Source organism: Python bivittatus, unplaced genomic scaffold, assembly GCF_059951505.1.
Source record: "Python bivittatus isolate LINGU-HERP-01145 unplaced genomic scaffold, Pbiv_v1 ctg000330_np1212, whole genome shotgun sequence".
In the NCBI taxonomy this organism is placed as follows: domain Eukaryota; kingdom Metazoa; phylum Chordata; class Lepidosauria; order Squamata; family Pythonidae; genus Python; species Python bivittatus.
Window position 1 is genome coordinate 16,136,300 of NW_028277058.1, and position 16,204 is coordinate 16,152,503.

A 16,204-nucleotide genomic window follows, 5' to 3' on the forward strand; every position below is an offset into this window, starting at 1 on the left:
GTCCTCCAGACATAACAACTGGGTCTTACCAGGTACAAAATATAAATGTTGAAGGGACTGTAAAAGGTGCAATCAAATGATTCAAAGTCCTCTATATTTTTTTAAAAATATGTCACTTTCATGTATTAAAGTCAAACTCTCTCATATGTAAAATACACCCATCCTCAGTTGATAAAAGAAAAAATCAACTAGGTAATCTTTATATTAACAAAGTCAGAAATAATTTAATCTTAATTAAATTATATTAACAAAGTCTTAATAATTTAAGACCAATTAATACAATTATTTAATTTTAGAGGAAATTCACTCTACAGTAATGGAATCTTCTTCTTTTTCCTGTTTATAGCCTTGGAAAATACCAACTATGGGTATTCAACAGCCAGATTTGGCATAGGAGGATATTATCCATCTTTTACAGTGTCCTTTGGGACTGACATGCACGCAGAATGACTTGCTGGCCGGAAATATTTTTGCCATCAATGTGGCCCGGCATTGGGCAACAATTATATAAATCTATACTTTTATTAAAGTTTTTAAATTTTTAAATTTAGATTAATAATTTTCCCTTTCCCAGTTCCTGCACTTCTGACACAAGATGAGACGAGCATAGGAGGAAAAGGACTTCATATCACCTTCAACTTTATAAAACATGTAACAAAAAGGCCTAATAGCAAAAAATCCCATAGTGTCCAACTATTGTCCTGAGCTGAGAAGCTAAAATCATAAAACAGTCATAACTGACCTAACAGTCCAAGGAAAATATATATAATACAAGCCTCACCATCAAAGTTGATAATATTCTCAAATGTGCTTAAATATTTTTTTACAATACATGCATTGCTCCAGCTAAAAAATCTTGTCTACTTAAACTTAAAACATGGTTTCAATTTAAAAAAAAAATACCTTAAAAAAGCCATGAGCGCTATTCCTTTGTCCCAACCAAAAGGTAGTGCCAACTGGTAAATCCATATAGGGCTTTTCCACAACTCTCTCATATATTCTATTTGAAAAAAAGAAAGTGCAAGTAAAACACTTTTTAAAAGTAGTCATGTTCTTTCAATTCACAGATGATCTTGAATACTGCAGCTACAAGTTACTAATACAAAATATAACTTTCAACTTACTTATTGCAGTCTACATGCAAAATCAAATGTGATGCACTGATTGCTAAGGACAGCCTGTGCCACTTGTCATCTGCCAAAATGTAAGGAAATACTTCTGTGTGTGAGCGATGGCTTCCTGAACGATAGTGCAATTTAATTTCATTTCTATGGCCACTGCTTTCTAGTTCCAAGTACCTGCACCAGAAATGGACCAGAAAGTTACAAAGTGAAGCAATTTAACACTAAAGAATCAGAAACCATGCTTCTTTACATACAAACTAAAAATGAATACTTATTCATAAAAAGCAAACGCCACATAGTTAGATTTTCTCGTAAACTGGTTTTACTGTGGCATAGAATAATTCAGAATTTAACAAATCGCATCAAAAGTTAAACATATCACTCCTTTAGCTTTGTCACAAATGACCCAAAACAGTATAAATGTACATTTCCATGAAATAAACAGTCTTAATTTGTGTGTGTTTTTTCTCTCTGTAGTTCTTCTTCCACACCGAAATATTTCGGCTTTGCTCTAGTTGCCCCTTTACTCATTATAAATAAAATGAAGATATGAATGAAAACAAAATAAAGTTAATTGTACATAACCTAATGTAATAATTTCTTCCATCTCAAAAGTTGAAAAGGGATAAGACAATAGTTGACAAAACAGAAAATAGCAGACCCAATATTTTTCACAATTTAATTTTATTTTCTTTCCTAATCAGCATGTAAATGTGCTGACTGAACTAAATAAAACTGAATTATTCCTATTCCTAGGAATAGAGATATGTCATTGCAAAAGATTCTAGTACTAATTAAATTTAATATTAACTTTCCTGGAAACATATATGAAATGTATAGTAGTGCTTGATTCATATAATCTAGTAGTAAGCCATCTACAGAAGCCTTCTGTAAAAGATTACACAATTACAGTTATTTGACTGTATTATATTAAAAAAAAAAACCTTCAAACATTCTAAACAGTATGTCATTATTACATTTCTGATATTAAAAAAAATGGCTTCATAGTCGATCATGCTGCAATTTGATGGTTACAATTAGTGTATAATTTGCACTGAGAATTTCTTGCTATTTTTGTATGTATTGGTGTATAAAGGAAATTAAATAATATGAGACAATATTGATGCTGTTTACGTAAAAAAAAAGTAAAGCATGAAGAGAAAACAAGCAGTATAAAATAATACCAACATCTCTGATTCATTAATAACAGCTTTTCCCAACTTTCTGTTCCTAGAGGTGTTGGATATCAGTTGTATTAAATCTTTAGCCTACATATTTAATAATCACATGAGCTGAGATACATAGCAGACAAATTTCAATATTGTCAATAAATTTAAATTAAGTTAACCTTAGGTTCAAAAAGAAAACAGAAAAATATGGTGAGACATCAAGTCAGTTTAATATCAAACGCAAGAAGTCAGTTAAGCTTAACAAAATGCTTAAACAGAAATCAGGTTTTAACGTTAATTTTTTTTCAAACATTTCCTATTCTTGTTGCCCGGAGTGATTAAACATTTGAATAAATGTTAAATATTTTCCTAAGTGAATAAAAATAATTTAGGCTTATAGAAAGTTATCAGAATAAAACACATTGTTGAAGCAAAAGCAACAAATGATTTTGTGGCAACTTGAAGTTTAATAACTTTATTATAACTTTCATGGGCTATTATCTATTTCATCGGATGCATATGAAGGATTCTTCTAAGATAAATAGATTGATAGACAGACAGACAGACAGACAGACAGACAGACTCATTTGGGGCTGGAGTGATAAGGAAAAATAAAATATAGAATAATTAAGCATAGAAAGAGTCTTTCTAGCAATAGCCATTCACAACACTTATGTTCAAAACCCAGATTGTTAGGCTGTGTCCCCATTTGTACTTAACCACATCACAACTTTGCTTTGCAGCCATTTTTCCCCCTTTTCCCCATGGGATGCCTTCAACTCATTTCCAACCCACAAGTCAATAGGTTTATGTCATTGTTAGCTGTATTATATCAAACTATATAATATTCTAACACCAATTAGTGGTAAAATCTGTTAAGCACTCATTTCCTGAAGAGGAACTGGCAATGGGAACAGCAAATTTCATACCTCTACTATTTTCTGCCAACTCAAGGATGAATTGACAGTACTTAGTAGTAGATAAAGGCCCAAATATTGCTGAGCTCTTAATACATGTAAGAAAAACCATTTAATTCTGTTAATTCCACATAAAATATAGTTGACTGTCTAGTTGAGCCATTTTGTGATAAACCTGATTCTTGTAATCTTTTTGCAAGATGGCTAACTTGAGGCTAGTCAGGGAACGTTTGGGGGAGTTGAAGTATAGATCTTGACTATTTGTTCTACATAAAATGCAGTGGCACATTATAGAAACATGATGCCATAGATTTAATGAAAAATTATAGAAGTATAAATCTCTAATCTTATGAGTGACATTATTGAGACCTAAAATAATGTTGCCAGAGAAAATGTAAGAGTGAAATTTGCATCCAAGTCTATTGCAAGACTTAGTTCCTCATTCTGTATCACTATGTTGTGGTCTAAATGACCAACCTAGCACATTTAGGCCTGAAAGCTGTCTGAAAGCAAGACTAGAGCACTCCAGATGTTTGCAAGGAAAGTGTCCAGGATGGAATGTAAATTCAGAGACTGGAGCTGGGGACTTTGTACATAAACAAAATGTATCCAGAATGTAGTTTACATGGAGGTTAAGGAACATAATCCAGATAGTCAAGATAGTCAAGATAATAATGAGGTCAGCAGTGAAGCTGAACTAGAGAAGAAACTTTCTAGAACAAAATCTAGAAAAGTCAGCCTGTAACATATTAGAGTAATGTGTAGCCATAAGAGTGCCTGGCTATCTTTGTGATCTCTTCTTATAGGACATATAGGAACAAATAATAGGACATATAGGAACAATAATAGTATTATGGTATAACTGTTGGAAGCTGTGATTGAATTCTTTGAGTGAATTAAAGAAGGAGGTCAGGAAAAGAAGCAGAAAAGAGATAACTCGCTATGAAAGAGTAGAGTGACAGGGTATCAGTGAAGAAGTTGAAAGCAGTATGGATGACAAGAGTATTAAGCTGCAAAGATCAGAAGCAAATGAAGCTATTGGTTCAGTGCTGGAATGCTTTAATTTCCCTTTTACACAAATATGTAAGACAGCCTTGTGCTTACATTTCTGACAAAAACGTTCTATGTAACAAACAAAAATATTAATGATTCCTAGTTTTACACAGTGTAGGTATTCAGATAAATGAATCATGCTTGCTACACTCCATTATATTATGTCTGCTTATACTTCCGAAGTAACAGATGATTGTGACATGTTAAAGACTAAACCACTTACTATGGAAAAAGCTTTCAGATACTAGAATCTAGCCTATCAGATGCACTGGAAATTATCCTAAAATGACTAGTATATAACCACATTTTTGTTCAAACAGGGAGGGAGAAATTCCTGGTATGATTAGAGGGAAATGAAAGAAAGAAGTTGAAACTAAACATTCAAAATTCAATCTATGTATAACATAGCATTATACATAAAGCATTCATAACATCACAAATATCCTGTCATTGATAAATTAAGTAAGGTAAATGAAATAAAAATGCAGTATGTAGATTCACATCACAGGTAATTTTACTTAATTATGGTTGTTTAAAAAATGCTACTGTAAACCCTTAAGATCAGGTACATAACATTCTGCCCACACCACTTTACATGGTATCTATGGCCAAAATTAAATAATTTTAAAATATCACCAAACCACATGCAATTTTGTGCTTGCCAATGATTTGAGTGTTCACTTGTGAGATTGGGCAAGACCGTGAGAATTCTCATGAATTCTCAAGGGATTCTGTCGATTATTAATTTTGGGGATGCCTTTATTTTTTTTAATTCACACTCAATCGTGACCAATTTTGTGGCGACTGCCTGGACGAGTCCCTGCAATTTTCAAGGCAAGGTGTTTTGGAAGTGGTTTGCCAGTGCCTCCTTCCTAGAGTGGAGCCCAGCTGGCAAGCGCAGGAGGCGGAGTTTCCGTTGCTTCGCACCTTTTTCGGGCGTACGGGGCTTCCACGTTACCGGCAACTGGTCCCGTCTCCCATGCAAGGCGCCGCCAGCATTTTTCCTACCATCAGGGTGAGAGTGCCCATTTATCTACTCGTGGATGCTTTCAAGCTGTTGGGTTGGCAGAAGCTGGGGATAAGACAGGAGCTTACTCTGCCGCACAGAGCGGGACTCGAATCGCTGAAGTGTTGACCATTTCTGGCTGGCAACTTTCAGTGTGATTAAGCCGCTGTGCCACCGCGTCCCCTAGGGGATGCCTAACACCTGCTAAATTTCCCAACCTCTGTTTTAAATTGTACATTGTTATCTTGTTGAAAAGTTTAGATGACGTGTGGAATGCAAAGATTCTAGCATGAAATGGTTCAACTTTAAGCTGCCACGGATATTTTGTTGTGTTTGCAGCAACAGACCAACACAACTACGTCTCTTGAAGTACATATACTTTTCTACCCATCACACACTGGCAGTTACTCATTTGCCCAAGTTACTCATAATTATCTGGCTAAAAGCTTGTACCTCCCTTCCAGATGCATATAGTTCCTACACAGCTTTAATAAACCTATTTGCCAAAATGATGAAAGCAATTTCATGTCATCACACTGCAAGATCTGTCCCTTTCATATGTCAATGTGAAATCACAAGGCCTGTACAAAAGGGGCACGGCTTACAGCAGCAGGATGCTGCTTTTGTCATTCTCTACACACACACACACACACACACACACACACACACACACACATCTTCCCCTCTCTGTGGAAGCCACTGCATGGAGAACTTGCCATTTTGAAGTTGAGTGTTAAAACAATATGAATTATTACTGTGCAGATTATTGCATCTGAGCATATACTGTTGGTAAGACCCCTCAAGGAAGCAACATTATAGCTTAAATAGTACACTGCTATTTTGCATCAAGTCTGACATGGAGTATTACATGAATCATGCATCTCAATCATAGAAGATTCTTTTGTGAAGAATGAGGCATTCAAGATACCCTTTAATGTACTACAATTTGTTAAAAGATGCAATATCTGGAGAGAAAATCTATGAAAAGTAAACAGTATATGACAATAGCATTGTCTTCAAAATATATTCCAATGCCGTGGTAGTCTACTGAGATAAGCGCATTTGATGACAGTAACTGAAGACAATTTCAACTCAAAAGATGTTAATGTTATGCTTTAAAGTTTAGAATTACAGGTGTGTCCATCAGAAAGAAAATTGTTCACACATTAATTCTGATTATTTAAACAGTAAGGGTTTAGAAAACTAGATTTAACACTTATTAAAATTAGAAACCTCTTATCAGCAGCAAGATTAGATATTAATTAAGAAATCCTATGAGAGAGATAATAAGTTCACATTCACTGTTGAGTGATAGCTACTAGTGGCAATCATTAATCTAAATATTGCATTTATTTATTATTTTAGTCATATCTGCCTTATTTACTTGTAAATTCCTATAAAGCCAGACTGTATGTTCCCTACAATAAATTTAGTAAATTTCCATAACTAGAAATTGATACTTTTCAGATAACTATTCCTTTTCCCATGTTTAATTGACAGAATAAGAACAAAAATAACATCTACAAACTATTTTGGCAACAATTTCTAGAAAGAAGCCAAAATAGCTACTTTATATTAGCTGTTATGCTACAATCTATAGTACATCCATCCCTGAGAATAATTCAGTGAGATCTACTTCACAGAATCAGGAATATCCCATGCAGAAATTCCAGGAGGACATTCTAAATAATTCCCATCCACCCGATCTTCAGGAATAGTATTTGATTCATATCCACTATGCTAGACATTATATGTTTCACTCTACTTCACTCTACAATATCTGAAAGTTGCAAAAGAGTAACTAAATATGACACACGCATGTGATTATAAACAAAGAAAGTTTTATGCTAGCTAGTTCTACAAGTGAAAACCCATTATATATCCTATCAGTAGCTTTTTAAAGGCCTAAAGACTTTTCTCTTTTTTAAAAATTCCTGTTGGTCTCAGATATTCAAGAAGCAGTTTAATGAGATCCAGAGATGTTAATGCATATTCATTTTAAAACTAGCTTCTGAACAACCATACCCCAAACAAAATCCAATAGTAGATGTTTTACAGCCAACACAGGAACAAACCTGTACCTCTCAAGGAAGGAAGGGACAGAGGGAAGGAGGGAAGAAAAGATTACTATGGCCTATATGAAACAACAAAGAAAAAATATTGTTTCAGCAGTGCCATAGCATAGTCAATCCTACGCTGATTTATAGCCACAAACTCCATTAGATTCTAGGAGTCATTCTATATTTTTAAGGACCATGTTGACAATTCTTTGCTAGGGACATACAGCGGTACCTCGAGTTACGAATGCCTCTGCTTACGAATTTTTCGTGTTACAACCAGCTCCGGCCCCAGAAATTTACCTCGTGTTGCGAACCACCTCGAGTTACGAACCGGATCCGCGGCCATTTTCCCTCCCGTGACACATGGTCCGCGGCCATTTTCCGCCCCTGACACGTGGTCCGCGGCCATTTTTCCGCCCCTGACACGTGGTCCGCGGCCATTTTTCCGCCCCTGACACATGGTCTGCGGCCATTTTTCCGCCCCTGACACGTGGTCCCTGGCCATTTTTCCGCCCCTGACACGTGGTCTGCGGCCATTTTTCCGCCCCTGACTCTCCCTCCAAGCAATAGCCACCTCCCTGTCCTCCACACCAGAACAGATTAACGGTAATTACATTGAACCTTATGGGAAAATTTGCCTCGTGTTGCAACCAATTCGAGTTGCAACCAGAGTCACGGAACGGATTAAATTCGTAACTCAAGGTACCACTGTATACTGACTATTTCATCTGCTGTAGCAGATACATTAACAACCTTGGTAACAACTCTTTTGCACGTGATAAGAAGTGTCTTACCATATCATAAAGAAACATTTCTCAAATGCCCTCAGGTCTTCTAGCTCAGTCTTCTACATATTATTGCAGATAGATTTCTCTAACCTTGGAGAATGGTCACACTTTCAAAGTTGTATGCCATGTTTAAATTAATCTCTAAACAGTCCTCAATAAATGTATTAGAAATAAATCTAATCTGCTTCAGTAGAATTTGCTTCTGTACAGACATACTTGGATCGTTGCCCAAGTTTGTCTCCATCATCTCTTTCAGATTTTAGGCATGTTCTCAGTTGTGAAGGCAAGACTTCTTTGAATTGAGCTCAACTAGGTGCAACCATAGGCAAGCATTTTTCTTGGCAACAGCACAGAAATTGTTTGCCTCTGCTTTATTCCAAAAGTATTTTTTTCAATGCTTAATCTTGCTTAATCCTGCTTCTTTTTTCTAGTAGGCTCCCATCTAAGCATGATATAGGTTTGATCCTGCATAGTTTTTTTAAATCAATCAATTTGAGTATACCATAAATAAATAAACCTCAAGAAATGTATATTTTTATGCCTACCTGTGATCTAAATGGTGAACAGAAAAAATAACACCTGAATTTAAGAGAGTTTGTTTGAGTGATACCAACATTGTAAATTCATGTTTATTTCTTAGTTTCTGGAAAAAAAGTTCAGCTTTCTCTGGAGATGCTTTTATATTTCTTGCAGTACCTGAAATAAACCAAAACAAACAATATTATTCCAGTTCAAAAGTAAATTAGGCATAGAAATATATCTTTACAGTTGGTTAAAGTCAAAAATAATTGTTTAGTCAACTACAAAAAACTTTCAGACCTATTTCATTATATATTTCAGTGTGGAATCAAAGTCAAATATTCATCCTCATCACTGAAATGCTATATTTTATATAAAATTATGTTGAATACACTTACAGTTTTTTTACAAAGAAGCATGTTGTTTTAAATTTTGAACACAAAAATGATTGCAATTATTAGAACCAAGTTGTTCTAGAAATTTTCACCAAGGATAGATTTAATTCAGTTTAGGATTCTTAAACTTTTCATTTTTGTAACAATATTGTGTTAATTTTTAAAATTACTTTTAATCTCCTTAATATTTTGGTTAAATGGTTCATTTTTTGGCTACATAATGCCAGCATTATTAAATTATGGACCCACTCAAATGCAATTACTTCATACAGTTCATTGTTTTAGCAATCACATACTAAAGTAAAGAAAGTATTCCAAATTTATATTCTGTAAGAAGTACACCAAAGTCTTCTGAAAATATAAACACTTTGTTCACCAAAAGTTAGCAAGAGACAAAGGAAAAATACACAGGGAAACATGTATTTCACCCAAAGGCCAAAACACACTAACACAATGGCATATACTCTTTGCAAGAAATGGAGGATAAAATTCACAATTCTAAGCAAAATGTAATGTGCTCAGTGATAAAAATTAGGATGTAAAAATATATATTTTTACAACTGCAAGGTAACTTTTTTTTAAAAAAAAGTCATGTTTGAATTATTCTGCTTATTACTCTGAGCACATGGAGAAATCCCTAACTGCCTATGTATCCTTTTTATGTAACATAGCTGCAAAGAGACCTTAGATTGTCCTTTTGTCTCTATAAACAAATTAAAACAACCATGATTACTTATGAGAAAATCCACGGTTGGGTAACAGCTTGCAAGCATTTTAGTCCTCCAGGACTAGCAGCATCTCTAGGGAAAGATCAAAACAGGAAAGTTGGTAATTGTGGCATTGTGATGGAAGTCCTGTTCCTTTGTGGGTGCATTTGACTGCTGCATCCTCCATCTTGCCTGTTTTGTCATGTGCATGCACATGCACAGATATACATGCTGCTGTCCAGAGGTGCGCAGCTAAAGTCATAAGGAAAGCCAAAGATGGAAAAGAAATACAAAAGAAGGGGGGAAGGAATCCAAAGAAGACATACAGGTAGTCCTCATTCAGTGACCACTAGTTCAGCAACTGTTCAAAGTTACAACATTGCTGAATGAGGGGACTTACAACTGTTCCTCATTGTTGTGGCCATGGCAACGTCCCCATGGTCGCATGATTGCAATTTGGCAACCGGGTTGCAGTTATGACATTGCAGTATCTTGCAGTCACAGGATACCATTTGTGACCTTCACTGCTGGTTTCTGGGTAAGCTGGAAGGAGGTTGCAAATGGTGTTCACATGACTGTGGGACACTGCGACCATGTGGGATTCATCTAATGGCAGCAATTGGGACTGCCGGTACTGCTGTTGGTACTGCTGTCATAAGTTCGCAACGTCATATGACATCACGTTTTACGACCATGTTGCTTACCCATGGAGTTGGCAATTACCATCATTAACTGAGGACTACCTGTACTTATTATATCTACATAGTTAGCCTATACAGATTTACTCATTAAGTAAATCCAGTTTAGCTCCATGATAGATCTAGCAAGCAGGACAAAGACTGCATGTTCAGATTCACTATTTATTTATTCAATATATAAATCACTATAATCATATAGTTCACTGTGGTGCAAAAAAATATAATAATACAGCAAGAGCAGTGGACAAGCAATTGGTTTATTTTCATCCCTGCCTCTTCTCTTCACTACATGGTAAGATTTGTAGTATAAGGACCTTTTCAGGACTTTCCTGGACTACCAAGTCTTTCTTCTGTATGGCTGGATCAATATTACTGGCACGTGAGAAAGTGGAAACCTGTCACACGTTCATAGCATTGTTACTTTTATTTCCTTTGGCAATGGTTTTCACGTTTAAAATTAGAAATGTTGAGGCTCAAGCACACTAAGAAAATATTTCTGATTGGTAGCTCAATTACGGGCACAAAGAGCCCTGAGAGAGTTAGAACTAGTAAGGTAAAGTTGGCAGGGAAAATAGGGACAGATGCATGATGGACTTTTTATTTATTTTAATTGATATTTGTGCTCCCTGGTACAACCAAGTGCTCCCATTCTCTGTCCCTCTATTTCTTTGTTTACTCAGATTAATGACTGATACCTTTAGCATACAGGTCTCAGCCTTATAACAGCTAACCCATTTTCTAAAGTTTGCCTGCATTGCCTTTCTTGAAATATAATTCCTTTATTCTTTCTTACTTTGATATTAGGTGTTGTCCTTAGCACTACACACTGCAAAAATGCTTAGGCTTATAAATTCTGGTTAAAAGAGGGAAAGTGGAGCCATTTACATTCCTAGGGAAGAGTAATTTCCTGTTCTCCATCATCCAGATTTCAGAATCTATTCAAGAACAGCTGAAATTCAAGAGTAGGTGGCATACTGTAATGGGCTGTGAGAATAACCTTGGGAGACAGAAGGAAATGACACAAAATAGACAATGGTCTGATAAACGAGATCTGAGTCCAAAGGAGGAATGGGGAAGGAGTAAGTGCCTCAGAAGGGACTCTCCCTAGTTCTCTGTAAAGTAAAGGCAGGGAAGGGGGGAAGTGCTAAAGGCAGTATTAGTACTCATGGTTTGGTTTACTTCTGGACTATCCTGTAGGGCTGATATTTTCCCCCCTGGAGGAACGCATACACCCCAAATTCTGGTAGAGGTTGAAAGTACCAGGCTTGTGCAGTTATTTATTATGATCCTCCCTCCCATTTCCTATTATGTGTATAAAGCCTAAAGTTAAATGCAAATATAGTAATACATTTATCACACATCCCCCATAATGAAGCTGCACATATCTATTAAAAATGAAACACACAAATATAGGAGGAATTGAGTTCTAAATGTTATTCATACTGGCTAAATGGACAAGTAATACTGAGTAGTAAATTTGGAAGTGCAGCAGATTATCAGAAATGTATGTTCATTATATAAACAGAGTCTCACAGTTCAACAGCACATATTATAGAATATTCCTCTGTTTATTAATTTCATATCCTGTGCTTGAGATGTACCTGACTGAGATTGAGAATTACTTGAGATTAAGCCTCATGGAATTCAGTGGAGTCCAAGATCTTTAGTCAATTAAAATGCAGCGTTTAGTTTTTAATTAAACATTAAAACTATATTGCAACAAAAATTTTATATTTAAACTGCTACTGTGAAGTAGGAATCCCATCAAAAACAAAAGATGTTTCCTGTTCTTGATTACTTTCCTTGAATTGTTTTTAGGCTTCTCTGTGACAAATAATAATCAACACTGAAAGCCTCATTTAAATCCCAGTTACTCTGACACCCCAATAGATAATGCCATGGCTCCTTCTCTGAAAAACTTTCCAGGACTATGATGTCTAAATATTCACTATACTACTGGGAGAAGTAAATATCAGAACTGGATCAATCAATCTCTAAAACCTATGTAGTCGAATTAGCTATTAAGATGCCTCAATAGTCCATGAAAAATTCAGTTTAATAAACAAACAACTTTAAGAAACAGCACCATATCCAGATTAGAACACAAATTCAAAACTGGTAGTCTCCAAAACCTAGAGATTATAAGAAAGAAGTACCACATGTGCAGGGATCATAGCATAGTAGCAGAGAATGAGTAATACTGCACCGCACTGCTGCAATCACGGACCGTAAAATTCCTTACAACCTCTGAAAAGAAGAATACATCTGAAGAAGACCTCTTTCATTATCATCAATGTGACTTTTCCAGCCTTAATTAATTGTCAGTAAATGAAGTACAAGAGAAAGCCAATCAGAATTTAGAAATATATATATGCTCTCCAGTGTGCCTCTTCTCTGACAATGACTGTGATGAGGACCAAAAATAGACCCTTAATGAAGCATTTCTCTTACAAGCATCTTGTGCGGTGCTCTTATGTTTCTCTTTTGCACAAAGCCAGTTCTATTTTTAAGTATAGATCTTCATTCATATCAGTACAAAAGACATCATACAGGAAAAAAGAGATATAGGAATTTTTCCCACTTGCAGTTTAAATTAGCACCAAAATGTTCTGGTAACCCCAAAATTCTACCTTGATCACATAACCTGGATTTATCTTCTACCCAGCCTATATTTTAAACAATTTTATGTTAATCCTACAGCAGCAAATAACCACTTTTTCCTGCGTGATCCATTACAGAGCCAGAACACATAAACCTATTCTGCTTCGTCACCACACATTCATCCAATCCATCTTGAACTTCACTGATAGACACGTCAGGAAAGTCCCTATACAGCAGGGTTTGTCCACACTGCCCAGCTGCCCTGTCACTAGAATAGGCTGACAATCATTTCTGAAAGGCACAAACTGATCACACCACCATCAAAGTGCTCTCACAGGGTGTTATTCTGCTAAAGTATAATTTCCCATGTTATGTCACCTCATGTTCCTGTCTGGGACTGAGCGGTACAGTTTGCTGCAGGCTAACCCAGCAGTTCACTGGCTACATCCCAGAGGCAAAGTCAGTGATTACTATGGCCTCAGATACCTTTGAAAGCTTCTTTCATGTGAATGCTCAGAATAGCAGAATGACTATAACACTTATCTTGTAGATAGAATCGTTGTTTTTTGAAACCAAGCAGATTTTTAATTATTATTTTTCTCTCCTTGAACTTCCTATTTTTCTCTGTGCTTTAAAAAGTGTCCAGCAGGGCAGCCTTTCAGCAATTTCTCTAGTTACCAGAGGTAGAAGGGTTCGATCCTTACCTCTTTCTCAGTTGCATTCATCCCATTTCTTTTATTCAATAAATTCAAGGCCTCTTGGAAACAAGCCATTTTTAGAAAACGTTCATCGTGCGGCCTCTCCCTTGATCTCCTACATCTCTCAAATTCACTCAGTCTAAGAGAATTATCAGAGAAAGGCTGTTTTTTCTTCAGAGCCAAATACAATAGTTTGCCTTTATCACTATTATACAGGTGATTTAATAAAGTTCCTGCAGCTAAATGAACCTGCCATGGTGATGTTGGTTTAATTGAATCTATCTTCCATATGCTGTTACACTGCTCTTTCTATAATGATACCCAAAGAAGACTGATTTTTCCTTTGTTGTTCAGCCAGTTTCCTCCAGGCCAGTCTGAGAAATCTTATATAATGCCCCCCCAACAGGTAAGGATAGACTTATTACACGTAATGTAGCAAAGTTTTGTATAGCAGCTATAAACATGCAGAAACAACTGCCTTATAGACTTATGGACTACATGAGCAATATCTTTATATTTGTTCCATCAGCCCTTGGTAATGTGTGAACGAAATATTAATTGTAATTTATCATTAATATTTTAGAGTATTAGATTTTACAGTACAGTTTATTTCTAATTTGCTAATGTATTACATTATAGGCTCAATATTAGATTTAGATTTCATTTACAATTGAATTTTTTCATTTCTTAACTAAGTTTTAGTTTTTGGTTTAGTGTAAATAAAGTACAGTACTGTGTTGATTTCATTTATCCTTAAGAACATATATATGTGTGTGTTATATACATACTTTCACCCAAGTATAAATATACAGGAGGAAATAATAGATTTTTTCACATTACTTATTGTACTGCCCTATTTCAGCACACAGAAAAATTTTGGAGCCCTTCTTGTTAGGCAAATCATTTTGGCCTGGTTCACATAAAATTGAATATTTAATGAATTTAGACAAGGAGACATGGAGATTAGCAAGCTTTGCACAGCTTGATGCTAAAAAGAGAGATTTTATCAAATGTTCCTAATGTTTCTCCATTATTTTATCTGCTATAATAACAATGTTTTTAATGCTCTTACTGATCTTTATGTATTTTATTAATGTTTGGCCACTTTAAGTAGATTTTATCTTATTTGTTATGACCAATAACAATAAACATATTGATTGATTGGATTGATACAGGAAGAAAATCAATTAGCAATAGCTTTCCTGAAACAGCAAGGTGGTAGAGCACAGTAGCAGGAGAATTGTCCAATGGGAAGATGTGGAACCTGCATTCTGGACTGAATACCTTGCAACCTCTTGCTCAAATTTCTCCATCTGAATAAGATTTTCTGAAACTATCTTAGAGTCAAACTGATATGAACACAAGACAGGAGCAGACTGTGGAGTCCTTGGGGTTCTCTGAGCTTGGTTGTTTTCTTGCAAACATTTCATTACCCAGCTAGGTAACATCTTCAATGCTAGGATGGGGTTTGTTCTCTGTTTATATATTGTGGCATGCCCTGCCAGTGTTGGTGGGGGTGTGGGTTTTGTCTTGTTCTATTTTTTTCCTCTGGTAGTTCCTTGATTAAGGTATTGTTTACTGTTTGTATGTCTGGTGGTAATCTTGGTGTTAATTTCTGCTTATCTGGGTGATGATTGCTGGTGAGATGTTCTGGTCTTTTGTTTTCCTTTTCTTTTGTCTCTTTTGAATAGTGTGTAAATGTTGTTTATCTCTATGTGCCTGTTGATGGCTGCCTTGTCTGAATACCAAGCTTCCAAGAATTCTCTTGCATTTTTGGGTTTAGCTTGGTCTAAGATGCTGACAGTTTCCCAGTTAAAACTATGGTTCCGTCTGTCCATGTGTTGTGAGATTAAGGAGTTTTCATCATGTCTTCTGACTGCTAGTTGGTGCTCGTGGATGCGTTCTGTAAGCCTTCTGCCTGTCTGTCCTACATAGTGGTTGTTACAGTCCTTACACTGTATGTTGTAGATTACTCCTTTTTTTCTTCTTGGGCTACTGGGTCCTTTGGTTTGCTTAAGATGTTTTGGAGGGCTTTAGTTGGTTTTTGTGCTACGGAGATGCCATGTGGTTGTAATAGCCTGTTGGTAGTTTTGGAGACGTTTCTGATGTATGGCAGTGTTATCCTTTTCATAGCTTGTGTTGGTTGTGTTATAGTAGGTTGAGTGCTCAGGCACTTTTTGATAAAGTTTCGTGGGTATCCATTTTGTTGGAAGATGTTGTATAGGTGGTCTGTTTCCTTTTCTGCTATTCTGGGTTGCTGCAATGCATTTGTGCTCGTTTGAATAACAGTGAAAACAAGTTCATAAATGCATCAGAAAACTAAGTGTCCTTTAACATAACTAGGTAAAACAGAAAGCAGGACATCTTTATCTTAATACTGTAGCTGTAGAAAACTGGAGAAGCATCATTCTGGTTACCCTTCAGCACTATTATATGGCAACCTATGCTTTTTATAAAGAAGAGCTATCA

General features: G+C 35.8%; 1 protein-coding gene across 2 annotated transcripts in view; it reads right to left on the reverse strand.

Annotated features, from left to right (window-relative positions):
• The window catches only part of NELL2 (neural EGFL like 2), a 120,616-nt gene that overhangs the window by 88,226 nt on the left and 16,186 nt on the right, over window positions 1-16,204 (reverse strand). For both annotated transcript variants that reach the window (XM_088141756.1, XM_088141755.1), the window contains exons 3-5: window positions 8,663-8,813; window positions 1,125-1,298; window positions 904-1,000 (exon numbers count right to left, since the gene is read on the reverse strand). In XM_088141756.1, coding sequence (XP_087997882.1) covers window positions 904-1,000; window positions 1,125-1,298; window positions 8,663-8,813 — 422 coding nt within the window. The remainder of the gene's footprint in view (window positions 1-903; window positions 1,001-1,124; window positions 1,299-8,662; window positions 8,814-16,204) is intronic.